Source organism: Solanum tuberosum, unplaced genomic scaffold (assembly GCF_000226075.1).
Source record: "Solanum tuberosum cultivar DM 1-3 516 R44 unplaced genomic scaffold, SolTub_3.0 scf00038, whole genome shotgun sequence".
NCBI lineage: Eukaryota > Viridiplantae > Streptophyta > Magnoliopsida > Solanales > Solanaceae > Solanum > Solanum tuberosum.
In genome coordinates, this window is record NW_006238966.1 from 501,437 (window position 1) to 515,171 (window position 13,735).

Here is a 13,735-nt window from a genome sequence, read left to right on the forward strand (position 1 = left end):
CTTATCATGCTCAGCTATAGAGTAGACACATGATCCTCTCTTGTATACCATGCTCGATTATCTAGCAACAAAGCACCCTCATCATACAGAGGTCTCATTAATCCTCCTTGGACTAACTGATCAGCCACACATTTATTGACTGAATAAAGGCTATAATAGAAGTATTGCAGCAGCAAATTATCCGGAACACCATCTGTTGGACATTGCAACAGTAGTTTCTTGAATTGCAATATAGAGGTTCACCTCCAATGTGCTTGACACTACAAGAAAATAATGAATTACATGGGGATCTTACCTAGGAAAATATTTCTCATGAAATAGATGTGGATTTTCTTGCAAATATTTTAAATTCCTTAATATTAAGATATATTACCGGTAAATTGTATTTTCCCAACAAGTTCTGCAGGTTAATTTAGTGCCATATTGCACAAACTTTGTACTTGTGACATCACCTGGGGAAATATATTGGCGGGTACATTATCTCTAGGTAAATCCGCATGTACATGGACATATATATAAATATATATTAAATCCTTTATTTATCCATAAAAACTCTCTAAATTATCCTACAGATTTACATAGAGATATTCTGTTGGAAATTTATGCGGAATTTTATTACCTGGGAAATTATTTAGGGATTATTTGTTGTGGATTTAGCTGGGGACATATTCTTGGGGATTTACCTACGCAATTTGTTATTTGGGAAAATATTGGGGGATTTTTTACTGCAGATTTAGATAGGGACTTATTGATGGGGATTTACACGAAATTTATTACTTGAGGAAATATTGGGGGATTTTGTTGTCATGAATTTAGCTGGAAATTGTTTCTTTGAGATTTACGTAGGATTTGTGTCGCTCAAAAATTTTGCTTGAGATTTTGCTAGCTATAGATTTAGTGAAAAAAATTATTTTTCCATACTTACCTTTAAATTTCTATTATTTGGATTCTTTTTCTTTATTCAATTCAAAATATTAACGAGATAATTAGTTATTACAAAATTTAAAAATTAAAAAATTATATAAAATGACACTAATAACACAAGTTAAAGTAACTTGAATATGAAAATGATAGAATAGAAGATTAAGTAAACATAAAATAAAATAAAGTATTTAAATGATGGACACGTGGAATAAACAAAAGATGCTCAAGGAAACTAGTTTATTGACATGGATGATTTCAAATGTATTTGAGTTAAATCAACCTTGACTTGTTATTGAGATCGAGGGATGGTCATCACCAAGAAATTAAAGAGGTGGAAATTCAGTGGCTTAAGATAGAAAAAGACTTATGCTTAATAGATCTTTTCTATTGTTTAATTTCAATAACAATTTTAAAGCATCAGATACTAAACAATATAATACCATTTAAATGTACATATAGGAGTGACGTATAAAGTATAATAATCTAGGGATAAAAAATAGGATTATTTTATTTTGTGTTTGGTTTAAGCGCTATTAGGTAGTCTTAGAATTATTTACATGACGGGATAACTTATCGTAGAAAAAATTGTTCTCAATCAAACAATGTCCCTTTATATTCTTGTACTCTAAGATTTCAATACTTTCTATGATATGACCCTTCTTTCTATATACATTATCCTTGTCTTATGTTCGTTATTATTTATGTTTTATAAACAATTGTGTCTTCCGCATCTTATCAATGGAGTTTTACGCTTGTCCAATCGGTAAGTTGTAGTGGACACCATCATGGCCCGATTAAGAGTAGTGACAAGAGGTTACATTTGAAATGAAGCATTTAGGGGTATACATCTATAAAGGAGGATGGGGTTATTAGGTTTGTGATAACTTGATTAGGAACAAAATTTTGAATTTTCATTATTGTGCCAAAAGTGTTTCTTTATTCACCATCACTATTCTTGGATTTTTCAAAATTGAAAGAGTTTTTAGGAAATTGATGATTCGTTTTATGGTAAATCCTTTAATATTGAGGTTGTTTTTTGTGAATTGTGGCTGAAATCTTGAATATGATTCTTGTTTTGAAATTCATAAGTTGGAGTTTTCTTTTGTTGGGTATCTATGGATTGATTTGACTATTTTTTGTAGTTTCCATTTACTTGGTTGTTTTAGGAATGAGTGGTAGTGCTGCTAGTGGAGTTAGAATTGACAGTGTTAGCCGGATCTTTTGGGACCATGTCATGATCCGAAAACTCGAGTACTGATGGAATCTACCACAATCCACAAGTCGGTAAGCAAATCCATATCCTGAAACAACAAGTAATAGGAATATTGGGTAGAAATAATAAACAATGAGCAATTTAAAGAGTTAAAACAAGATACATAGTTGAAATGAGAAAAGCAACAAATATACAAAAGTAGGAGTAGAAGAGATCCAATCCCACGACCTAGTGGACATCACTAAAAAGCTACTATACGAGTACAAGTCCAGTAACGGACCAAAAAGTACATACTTGTCTTGAACTCAAATGACTTGCAAAAAACATTAATCAGAAGGAGATAGGCCGAACTAGAACTCCATAGGCTCTGCCTCGATATCCAAAGATCTCCACAACTGGCCCAAATCAATGTTGTTGGCTAGCATTAGGATTTGCATCAAGAAAACAGATGCAGAGAGCAATATGAGTACCAAAATAATAGGTACTCAGTAGGCATAATTGGCCCACTGGGTTTTAAAAGCAAAGCCAATATGTAAAGCAAGAAAGTAAAGTCAACAAGAGGTTATAAGACAAAACGATAATGGAGAGCGTAATTATACATGTCATGAATTTAGAAAAGGATTGTATGATAAAGAAGACCAACTAGCTATAACCAAGTTGTACTCCTAAAAGCCGAGAAGGTATATTCGTGTGCAATTCAAAAGTAAATATCTCAAACGCGAAACCATAAGCCTGATGAGTACACTAAAGACCTAAAGGATAGGAAAATCTAAGAGTAGAAGTATTCCCAAAATTAAGTCATGGCAAAGGCACCCTGAATATAAACAAAAGAACATCCATGGCCGAGCTCGGACCCGCCCAAAAGAAGTGTCCCTTGATTTAAACAGAGGATAATAGAGTTGTGTCGGGGCCTCGAACCGCGACTAAAAGAGATACGACAAAACCATAAATCATGGATAAAAGACTCTGAAACCTCTAATTTGCATGCTCTTCTTCATATGGAAATGAGTCTTAGAGAAAACTAGCTTCATAATCACCAAAGACCCATTAAAGCTCAAAATCCAAGACCCGATCCAATATAACTAACATAGCCTAAATTGTCGAAGAACACATCAGGAGTGAAACATAAGGGAAATTATAGATAAACATCCATAATAGCCAACTTTTCACCTGGCTTTAAGTCCGTATTATCTTACCAAAGTCTGTTGTACAGGTCTATAGGGAGTTAAGCCATCTGAAGTGAAATCTGATAATTTATAAAGCAAAAGGGGTCCAAATCGCAACTTTAATGCAATCGCTAACCTAAGCCTAATATAAGGCAAAGATCTAGCTACCAAACAATATAAATTACAGTGCAACTACTACAAGGCATAATACAATCAACACAAATATGAAATGCATGATCAATAAACATGAAACTATCTAGAAGGAAGCTAACACATGAATTCTAGTTACTAATCATCATATCAACAACAAAATCATCCCACAACTAGTTATTAAACATGTATTTATCAACAAAAGTTCGGTCTAAAAAAGATAAGTCATATCCCACCTTGCAGCTGATTGCGAGTGCTCAAAATCCACTATATCAAAGCTTTTTCCTTTTGATGGCCTTTGATCATTGCGACGCTATCAAATAGATGATCACAATGTCAATATGTAAATTTTAATACAAACAGAAAAACAATTTAAGACAAACCAAAAAATAAGTCAAAACAAAAATGTAGGACCTGCACTGAGAATCTTGAAGTTGACTCCGTCAATTTGTCCTAAATAACTCAAGGAACTTGTCCCCCGAAAAAGGTACAAATCGACCTTGAAAACTAATCAAAAAATCACATACAACTTGATTAATTAACAATCACCATTAGAGAGGGAAAATGGGTATTTTGGGATATAAATTTACCTTCAATACGATTTCCCACACCTTCCTGACTCAATGCAACAAAATGAGCGTAATCATACCTCTCTATACCAACATATCATTCCTCTAATATATGGAAATAGTGTGAAAATCGAGAATGGTCTTGATTAAAAAACCAGTTAAATAAACTTTGCAAAAGCAGGACCAGTCTGCAAAAGTGAAGGGTAGGGTCCTAATATTTCCACGATTATGGCACCGAGCTTGGAAATACAAAGGGTCAACTCCTTTGACATCCGTAAACGCGATTATCGAATCCCCTCATCTTTACAAAAGTGATACTAGGTTTGCAAACATGGAGACCAAAATCACTAGCCTCTATGAATGCAGAGTTAGACGCATGGAAGTGAAGAACAAGAGGTGCTACACCTCAGGTATTACACTAGTCCTCGTTGCGAATTTGGAAAAATTGACTCGACAAGGCTTGAGATTCGTTCAGAATCCCGTTAATGCAAATGAACTATGCTGCCCCACAAAATTCAGCATTCCAAACTCAATAGAGATTTTAAAACTTCCAATCGATTTTATCTCAATAAAAAGTGTGTCCCACACCCAAACTTCAATTTTAGCAAAAATTCATGAGATAGCTTGGAATAAAGCTCGAAAGACCCAGAATCCGCACGGAATGTGTTTCTAGACAAAACTCGACGTTCAAGACCTAACAGAAGAGTCATAATTGTATTTTGAGGCCGTCAACCTGAATTTTTTACTGAACTCAATCGATCAAGTTTTAAAAGATCCAAAATATGTTAACTCCCACAAAATCTAAATGAACAACCAAGTGACTAAAGTGTTAGTGCCAACAAGACATACTAGATCACTACATAAAAGCTCTAAATATAAAATAAAAATATTGCAATAAAGAGGGAATGACATGGATGGTCATTACAGACTAGAGAAGGGAGAGGTTGCTTAACCATTTGTTAAATAAATATTTCTATTGAGATAGGGTAGAGAGAAGTTACTAAAGGTTATTTTAGTGAGATGTTCTTTTTCTCTACAAAATAGTTGCACTTTCGTTGTTTACTTAAATAAGATTATACTTCACATATCTTTGCTTTTAATCAAGTGTGCCCATCAATCTAATCCCTTTTAACATGAATTCTTCTAGACAGTTCAATCCTTATTACTCAAACGTCAAACTTTTCGTAAAATAACATTACTGAAGATTTCTACTTGCAGTTGGAATGCATCTGCAACTCCTGGTCAATGATCACATAGGTCGACATGATTCATTTATATTTTATTGACAAGTTATTAGAACAAATTATTTGTATATCAAAATCCTCAAGGGACTTGGTTCATAATCTATTCTTTTTTAATCATGAAAATCAATTTTAGCTAAACTTTATTTTTATTAATTAACCAATAAAAGCTATTTATCACTATGTCCACTAAATACGTTTCAAGGATCTTATGAGGTGCCAAAAAAATCAAATAATGCAATCTAATTGAATCTATCAAGGAATTTTTTTTATCTTTGTCATTAATTTAATGCTACTTCCTTGGTAATGACATGACACAATAGTAGATATCATTTTCTCAATATTGCTTTAGTAGTTTTTTATTAAACATTACTCCCTCTGTCTCAATTTATGTGACACTTTTCATTTTTCGAGAGTCAAACGGTTTAAGTTTGACTGGGAATTTGTGCATGAAATCTTCAATTTTTTGAAATGAAATTTATATATTTGTAAACTAAGTAAAAAGTACTATAAGTCACAACAATTGATAATTTAAAATTTTAAAAGATCTATGAAAAATTTACGGTCAAAGTTAGACTTGTTTGAATCTCGAAATCTGAAAAATGCCACATAAAATGGGACGGAGGGAGTAATAGTTATCATCGAGATCATCACTAGCCCTCTTGATCCTGAATATCTATTTATGACATGATATTATCATTTTTAATATAATTTAATATTAAAACATAAAACAAGCCCAAACAAAAAGATGAAGGTTGAGAGAAATTTGCTCTTGTTCATAGAATATTTGAACACATGTGATACCATTTTTCTATATAACCCTTATAATCCTAAACATTTTGTTTCAACCTTTTCTCTCAGTCTTTTTTTTACCATTCTTTCCTCTCTCTCCTCAATTCTCTCTCAGAAAAAACAAAAAACAAAACAACTTGAGAGAAAGAGAGAGCGAGAGAAAGAATGGGAGCATGCGCAAGCAAGCCTAATGTGTTAAATGGTGATGCTCCTGAAGACGCACTAGACAATATAGTTGCTAAGGATGTGGAGGTTGTGGTCAAGGAAGAATTGGTGAACAAGGAAGACATTGTCACTGTCCATGATGATGATGATGTCAACCATACCTCATCTGTCAATAACCTACTCAATGTATGTATTCATATTTCAAAACACAATCTATAGATATTACTCTCTATTTACCTTTTTTCCCCTAATGTTATGCCTATTTTCTTATGTTTCTTTCACTCTATTTAATTTTAGGTCAATATTTTTTTACTTTACACGAGTTTAAAAAAGAACTAAAAATTGGCAAATAAGATAAACACATGTGCGCGCGTGCGCACACACATATATATTCTTTAGGCATGTATGTCCATATCAATGAGTTGAACTTCTTAAAAGTAATATAAATATCGTTATAAGATATAAGTAATGGGCAATTGAATATTTGAAGGGGAACCTAAAAGTTGAAATTGTTCAATAATAAGCTTATTTGAATAATTTAATTGTCTGTACAATTGTCGTTTCTAACTGTACACAATCAATTGAATTTGGAGATCTTTTTTCGTGCAAATCTATCAATTCAATTATAAATAGTTTAGATATTAATATGAGTAATGAATTTATAGTGACAAATGTTTCACATCTTAAGGTTTGAACGTACCTTTCGGTTAGCTACCTTCTTTTTACATTTACATACATATCAAGATAATATTATCACATGAAACTAGTATTTTGTAGAAGCATTACAAAATTTTGATAAACATATGCGTTTCTTAATTTGTCTAGTAGATCATTGTCAATTTTATGGTGTATCCCAGAAAAATTAATTATTTATGACATCAATATACTTTATAATTACTGACATAATTTTTTTTACAAATAGGTATCAATCATAGATGGATGTATAGGTACCCCTTATTTAACTAAAGATTATAAGACTCATATGAGATTTTGACAGAAAAATATTTGTTGATTTGTATCATAAACATGTTTTAAAAAAACCTGTACAAACAAAAATATGAGAATAAATAATTACAATTGTATGATTTGTAACATTAAAATTGAAAGAAAAATAAATAAAATCTTGAACATTAAAAAAAGAAGTAATACTAGAGGCACGCCATAAAAAAAAAGAAACTTCCTTACCTTTTTAAGTGATGTTGAGCAAAATTAACAGCAATACTTTTTTTTTATATAGAAAAAGAGAATTTCTTATGGAAAAAAATAGAATTTTTTTTTTTACAATTTCATTTTGCATTTTTTATTTTATTAAGTATAAGTAAAAATGAAGATGTCAAAAGCTACAAATAGTGTTGTTACCATTTAAAAGTTTCAACAAACAAAACATATAAATGTGAAATGTTGAATGCGAAAAGTGAAAAGGCTATAACATAAATAATAATTATGTTTATATATTTATATATATATATAAAGGAGAGAGTAGAATTTTAATTAGTTCAACATTTATATATGTCACAGAATGAAGAAGGAAAGGGATCAATAGAAGAGAAAGAGGAGACATTAGTAAAATCTAATGAAGTAGCATGCGGTGATGAAGAGAAATATTCAGAGGTTCAGAAGATTGTTGATGATGGTCCAAAAATTGATGCTGTTGATGATGACAAGAAAATAGAACATGTGAAATCACAAACTCCTGAAGAGGAAGTCGTAAAACCATCTATGGAGAGTGAAAATAAAAAGGACGATCAAGAGAAATTACCAGAAAAAGCTCCTGCAAACAACACTATAGAAGAAGTAAAACTTGCCTTTGAGGATAACAAAATTGAAGACAAGCTGGATGTTGCGGAGGATCTTAATTCTGATGCTCAAAAAAATAAAACATACGAAAAGCCAGCAGTTGCGGAGAATCTAAATTCTGATGCTCAGAAAAACAAAACACACGACAAACCAGTTGCCACAAAGAAAGGAAAGTTTTGGTGGGATAAGTAAACTAAAATGCATAATCATTTTTAATTTCACAAACCATATACACAACTCATTTTTTTCATCAACAAATTTTCACGACCAACATTAATTTCATTTTTACTCTTCAATATTATTCTCATTCTATTTTGATTAAATTTATATGATTCATCATGTTTCTTCATTGCCACCTCCGTATTAAAATATTGTTAGTTTTTCCATTCTAGAATAACTAAAAATAACCATTCTTCTTGTCACGCCCTGAGGCTACCCTCTTGACGTAACACAGGACTTAAGATCACGAGTGACCCCAAGCTAACCCTGCTGGCATATCATAAGCATACTAAGATAAACTTACAGTAGAAATATTGTGCGGAAGCTTAAACATGACATAAAGTGAAATGATGGGGAATACTCATTCTAAGTCTAAATAGATAACAATTGGGAGTTCAATAACAACTGAAAGATCAAACTCAAACTAAAATTGAATCTAACTATGTCTGAAATAAAGCCTCTAACTAACTGTAGATGCTGGGAAATGTCCTCCACTAACTGTAGCAAAACTTAAACTAAAAAGAATGAATGAATGAATGAATAGAAAACATGGCAATCGTCCTCGAAGAATAAAGACTCACCACTAATACTGCTGAACTGCAAATCGGGAATCATTCTATTCGTGATCTGAATGTTGAAGACCTGAATCTATATCACGAGAAGATGTGGCGCAGGGTATGCGTTAGTACTTGAAAGGTACTGAGCATGCAAGATAAGATAAAACTGAACAATGTATAGATAACTGAACATAGCAATAAGAGCAATGACATAATCTGAACATGATGTAAATGTTGAAATATACTGAAATGAACTTAATGCAATGCATTGACCAAGTACATGACATGCTGAGACTGAATACTGAAATATAGCTGATAACCTGGTCAGAGCACTAGAATCTGACTTTGGGAGCTACTGTTAACAAAAATAAAACCATGAGAGTTATCTATGGAGTCTGATGTATCTCCCCATCGAGAGGACCCAATATACCTTTCCAGGGGTATAAAGGCATGACTGACATGATCACTAAATATGTTTCCCATCCAGGGACTTATCCTAGGGGTGGGCACGTAGTTCTAGGACTTTGAGCGTGACTGACCCTAGTCCATTCGGTATTAAGCCTACTCCCAACTGTTTATTTAAGTAACACCTTGTGATTGAATTATGTAATACTGAATAGCTAAATATACTGACATGCTAACTGAAAATGCAAAATTTATATACTGATAAGGAAACATTCTTAGCTGAGGCATGTATATCTGATTAAACTGACCTAGCGAGTGTAATTCATGAACTAAACAAATCTACACAACTAAGGTTTTGAGTTTCATACAAGAAGCTAAGCAATGATTCCTCAAAAACATGATAATACGATTTGGATTAGTGTAACAACTGAATCACAACACTTTTCTAAAGTTCAAGAAACCCTAAGTCTAAACATGATATAGAGAATCAAGAATCTGACTGAATCCTAGGGACCTAATGGGTGAAAGTAACCCACTAGTGAAATTCCACATACCTGGTAATGAATTTCATAGAAAAATCTTATGATTTTGGGGCTGGAACTGGAGGAAACCCTGTTGTGTTCTTGAAGAGGGTTGGTCAACTCTTTCTCCCTTTTCTCATTCAACTTTGATGAATTTTGGAAAATGACTTGACTTGGGTAAGGTCTTATTTAGTTACTAGGCTAAAACTAACCAAAACGACGTAGTTTAAAGGTTAAACACTATAGTTTAGGTGTCCAACGCATACATAAAAGACCAAAATAACCCTGACTTAAAATCTGACAAAGCTACCTACGGCCCCTGACTGATGGAACGTGGACTGATCGGCGGTCCGTCCTGGCAAGGCATCATTTGGCTACAGAGAGATGGATTGTAGGGTTCTGAATCATGGCCTGGACCACGAACTGTGGTCCCACCTATGGTCCGTAGGTCCTGGCGTAGGTCCAGACTTGGCCAATTTTTTTCTGGGTTCTGGGAGGGAGCTGCAGGTAACGATCCACGGACACTACCTATGGTCCATGGGTCAACCTACGGTCCGTTGGTTGCACCTGAAACTTTTGGAATTCTACATTTTAGGTCTATTTAGAATACGGGGTGTTACATTATCTCCCCTTTGGGAACATTCATCCTCGAATGAAGACTAAACAAGCTGAATATGGAGGGAAAGAGCTGCGAACATTACCACTAAGTTTTGGAAACTAAAATCTAACTAAACTAAGTTCCAAGAACATGCAAATACATTGAAAATGCAAGTATAACTGAAGGAACATGATACTAAGACTGATTTCATGCATGAGTAACTGAAAGACTGGGGAGGAACTATTACCTCAAGTTGGAACGGAATTGGAAGGAAAGAGATGAGGACACTTGGCCTTCGTGGCTGCTTCTGCTTCCCTAGTAGATCCCTCTATGGACTAACTCCTCCACAAAACCTTAACTGAAGTGACCTCTTTGTTTCTCAACCTTTGAACTTGACGATCAAAAATCTCAACTGGCACATCCTCATAAGTAAGACTATCCTTTACAACCACACTTTCCAATGGTACTATAGATGCTAGATCACCCACACACATCTTCAACAAAGAATATGAAATACAGGATGCACCGCTGCTAATTTTGCTAGCAACTCTAACTCATAAGACACTTTACCAACTCGGTTCAAAATCCTGTAAGGACCTACATATCTAGGATTGAGCTTTCATTTCTTGCCAAATCTCATGACCCCCTTCATAGGTGATACTTTCAGGAAAATCCAATCATCAATTTGAAACTTCAAGTGACTTCTCCTTACATCTGCATAGGATTTCTGACGACTCTGGGCCGTCTTAAGTCTATTTCTGATGAGCTGAACTTTTTCCATTGCATCATGCACCGAATCTGGTCCTATCAAGGCTGCTTCACCTACTTCAAACCAACCAACTAGAGATCTACATCTATGCCCATATAGTGCCTCATAAGGGGCCATCTGAATGCTGGAATGATAGTTATTATTGTAGGTGAACTCTATAAGAAGAAGGTGATCATCCCAACTACCGTTGAAGTTTATCGCTCAAGGTCTGAACACGTCCTCTAAGGTCTGAATGGTACGATCTGCATGACCATCCATGTGTGGATGAAATGTTGTGCTGAGATTTACTTGAGTACCAAGACCTTTCTGAAATGACTTCCAGAAATGAGAAGTAAACTGAGGACCTCTATCGGAGATGATAGACAAAAGAACCCAATGTAACCTGACTATCTCATTAATGTAAAGCTTGGCGTAGTCCTCCATCGAATCTATAGTCTTAACAACTAAAAAGTGAGCGGACTTAGTAACCCTGTCTACTATCACCCAAATGGAGTCGTGCTGCCTGCGGGTACGAGGTAAACCTGTAATGAAGTCCATGTTTATAACTTCCCACTTCCATGTAGAAATGTTAATCTCTTGTGTCCTACCTCCTTGTTTATGATATTCTACCTTCACCTACTGACAACTAGGGCACTTAGCCACAAAATCTGTTATATCCCTTTTCATGCCATTCAACCAAAAAACTTCCTGCAGATTACAGTACATCTTAGTGGCACCTAAATGAATAGAATACCTGGATTTATGGGTTTCTGTAAGGATCTTCTGTCTCAACTCTCCCACCTTAGGAACACCTAAACGACCCCGATAGCGAAGCACACCATCTCACCCTTGGGAGAAAACCTCAACTTTCTGCTGATGAATTGCACCCTTCTGTTGAAGCCATATAGGATCACTGTCTTGTTTTTCCTTAACCTCTGCTACCAATGCAGATTATGACCCATTTTGAAATGTTACACCACCGTCTGATATGCTCATAAGGCAAACTCCTAAGCGAGCAAGCCGATGAACATCTTTTGGTAGCTCTTTTCTTTCTTACTCAACATGCGCTACACTAACCATAGATAGTCTGCTAAGAGCATCAGCTACTTCATTGGCCTTACCAGGATGATAAAGCACATTCATATCATAATCCTTGAGGAATTGAAGCCATCTTCGCTGGCGAAGATTTAACTCTTTCTGGGTGAACACATACTGAAGGCTTTTATGGTCTGTGAACACATCTACGTGAACACAATACAAGTAATGTCTCCAAATCTTTAAGGCAAATACTACAGCTGCAAGCTCGAGGTCATGAGTCACATAGTTCTTCTCATGCACCTTAAGCTACTGAAGTGTAAGCTATAACCTTACATCATTGCATCAACATACAACGTAGGTCGACCCTGGATGCATCACAATAGATCATATAACCATTTGAATCCTCTAGTAGAGTCAAAATAGGAGTTGTAGTCAACCTAGTTTTCAGTTCTAAGAAGCTCTTCTCACACTCGTCTGACCACTAAAACTTAACCTTTTTCTGAGTCAACTTAGTCAATAGAGAAGCTATGGGTGAAAATCCTTCCACAAACCTTCTATAATAACCCGCTAAACCCAAAAAGCTTCTGATATCTGTAGGAGAGGTAGGTCTGGGCCATTGTTTCACTACCTCTATTTTTTGAGAATCCACTCGAATCCCTCCGCTAGACACTATATGACCAAGGAAAGCAACAGATTCAACCAAAACTCACACTTGCCGAACTTAGCGAATAACTGGCAATTTTTTGATAGTTTGCAGGACAACCCTTAAATAAGTCGCATGTTCTTCCTCACTCCTAGAGTAAATGAGGATATCATCAATAGAGACGATAAAAAATAAGTCCAAATACTGCTTGAAGACCTTGTTCATCAAATCCATGAAAGCTGCAGAAGCATTGGTTAGTCCAAATGACATAACTACAAATTCATAATGACCATATCGAGTTCTGAAGGCTGTTTTTGGAATATCACTAACTCTAACTCTAAACTGATGATAGGGTACTTATTCTTGATTGTGACTTTGTTCAACTGCCGATAGTCAATGCATATCCTGAGAGAACTATCTTTCTTTTTCACGATCAACACTAGTACACCCCATGGGGAAATGTTGGGTCTGATGAAACCCTTATCTAGAAGGTCTTTCAACTGCTCTTTGAATTTATTAAGCTCAGTTGGAGCCATTCTGTAAGGAGGAATAGAATTAGGTTGGGTATCTAGAAGAAGATCAATTGCAAAGTCTATTTCCCTTTTGGGAGGAACTCCGGGAAGATCTTCTAGAAACTCATTTACTATTAGAACTGACTCGAGAGTTTGGATGTCGGAGCTTGAATCCTTAACCCGAACTAGATGGTAGAGATACCCCTTAGAAATTATCTTTCTAGCCTTAAGGTAAGAAATGAATCGACCCATAGGCGCTGAGCTACTACCCTTCCATTCTAAGATTGTCTCGTCAAGAAACTGAAAAAGAACGATCCTAGTTCTACAATCGACTGAGGCATAACAAGAATGTAACCAATCCATGCCTAGAATGATATCAAAGTCTACCATTTCTAACTCTACAAGATCTGCTGAGGTGACATTCTGAGAGGCTGTGACAGGGAGATTTTTGTATACCCATCTAGCTATGACTGGGTC

The 13,735-nt window shown here is 34.9% G+C and overlaps 1 protein-coding gene across 1 annotated transcript; it reads left to right on the forward strand.

Moving 5' to 3' along the window:
* Positions 1–6,204: 6,204 nt before the first annotated feature.
* On the forward strand, positions 6,205–8,211 carry LOC102596727 (uncharacterized). The gene is made up of 2 exons (XM_006343101.1): positions 6,205–6,406; positions 7,739–8,211. Exons 1-2 carry the CDS (start codon positions 6,221–6,223, stop codon positions 8,207–8,209), a joined length of 657 nt encoding a protein of 218 aa, XP_006343163.1. The 5' UTR covers positions 6,205–6,220; the 3' UTR covers positions 8,210–8,211.
* Positions 8,212–13,735: the final 5,524 nt, after the last annotated feature.

Coding starts and splice junctions, on each gene's coding strand:
- LOC102596727 (XM_006343101.1), top strand. CDS start 6,221: ATGGGAGCATGCGCAAGCAAGCCTAATGTGTTAAATGGTGATGCTCCT. Junction 6,407..7,738: donor CTGTCAATAACCTACTCAAT/GTATGTATTCAT, acceptor TATATGTCACAG/AATGAAGAAGGAAAGGGATC.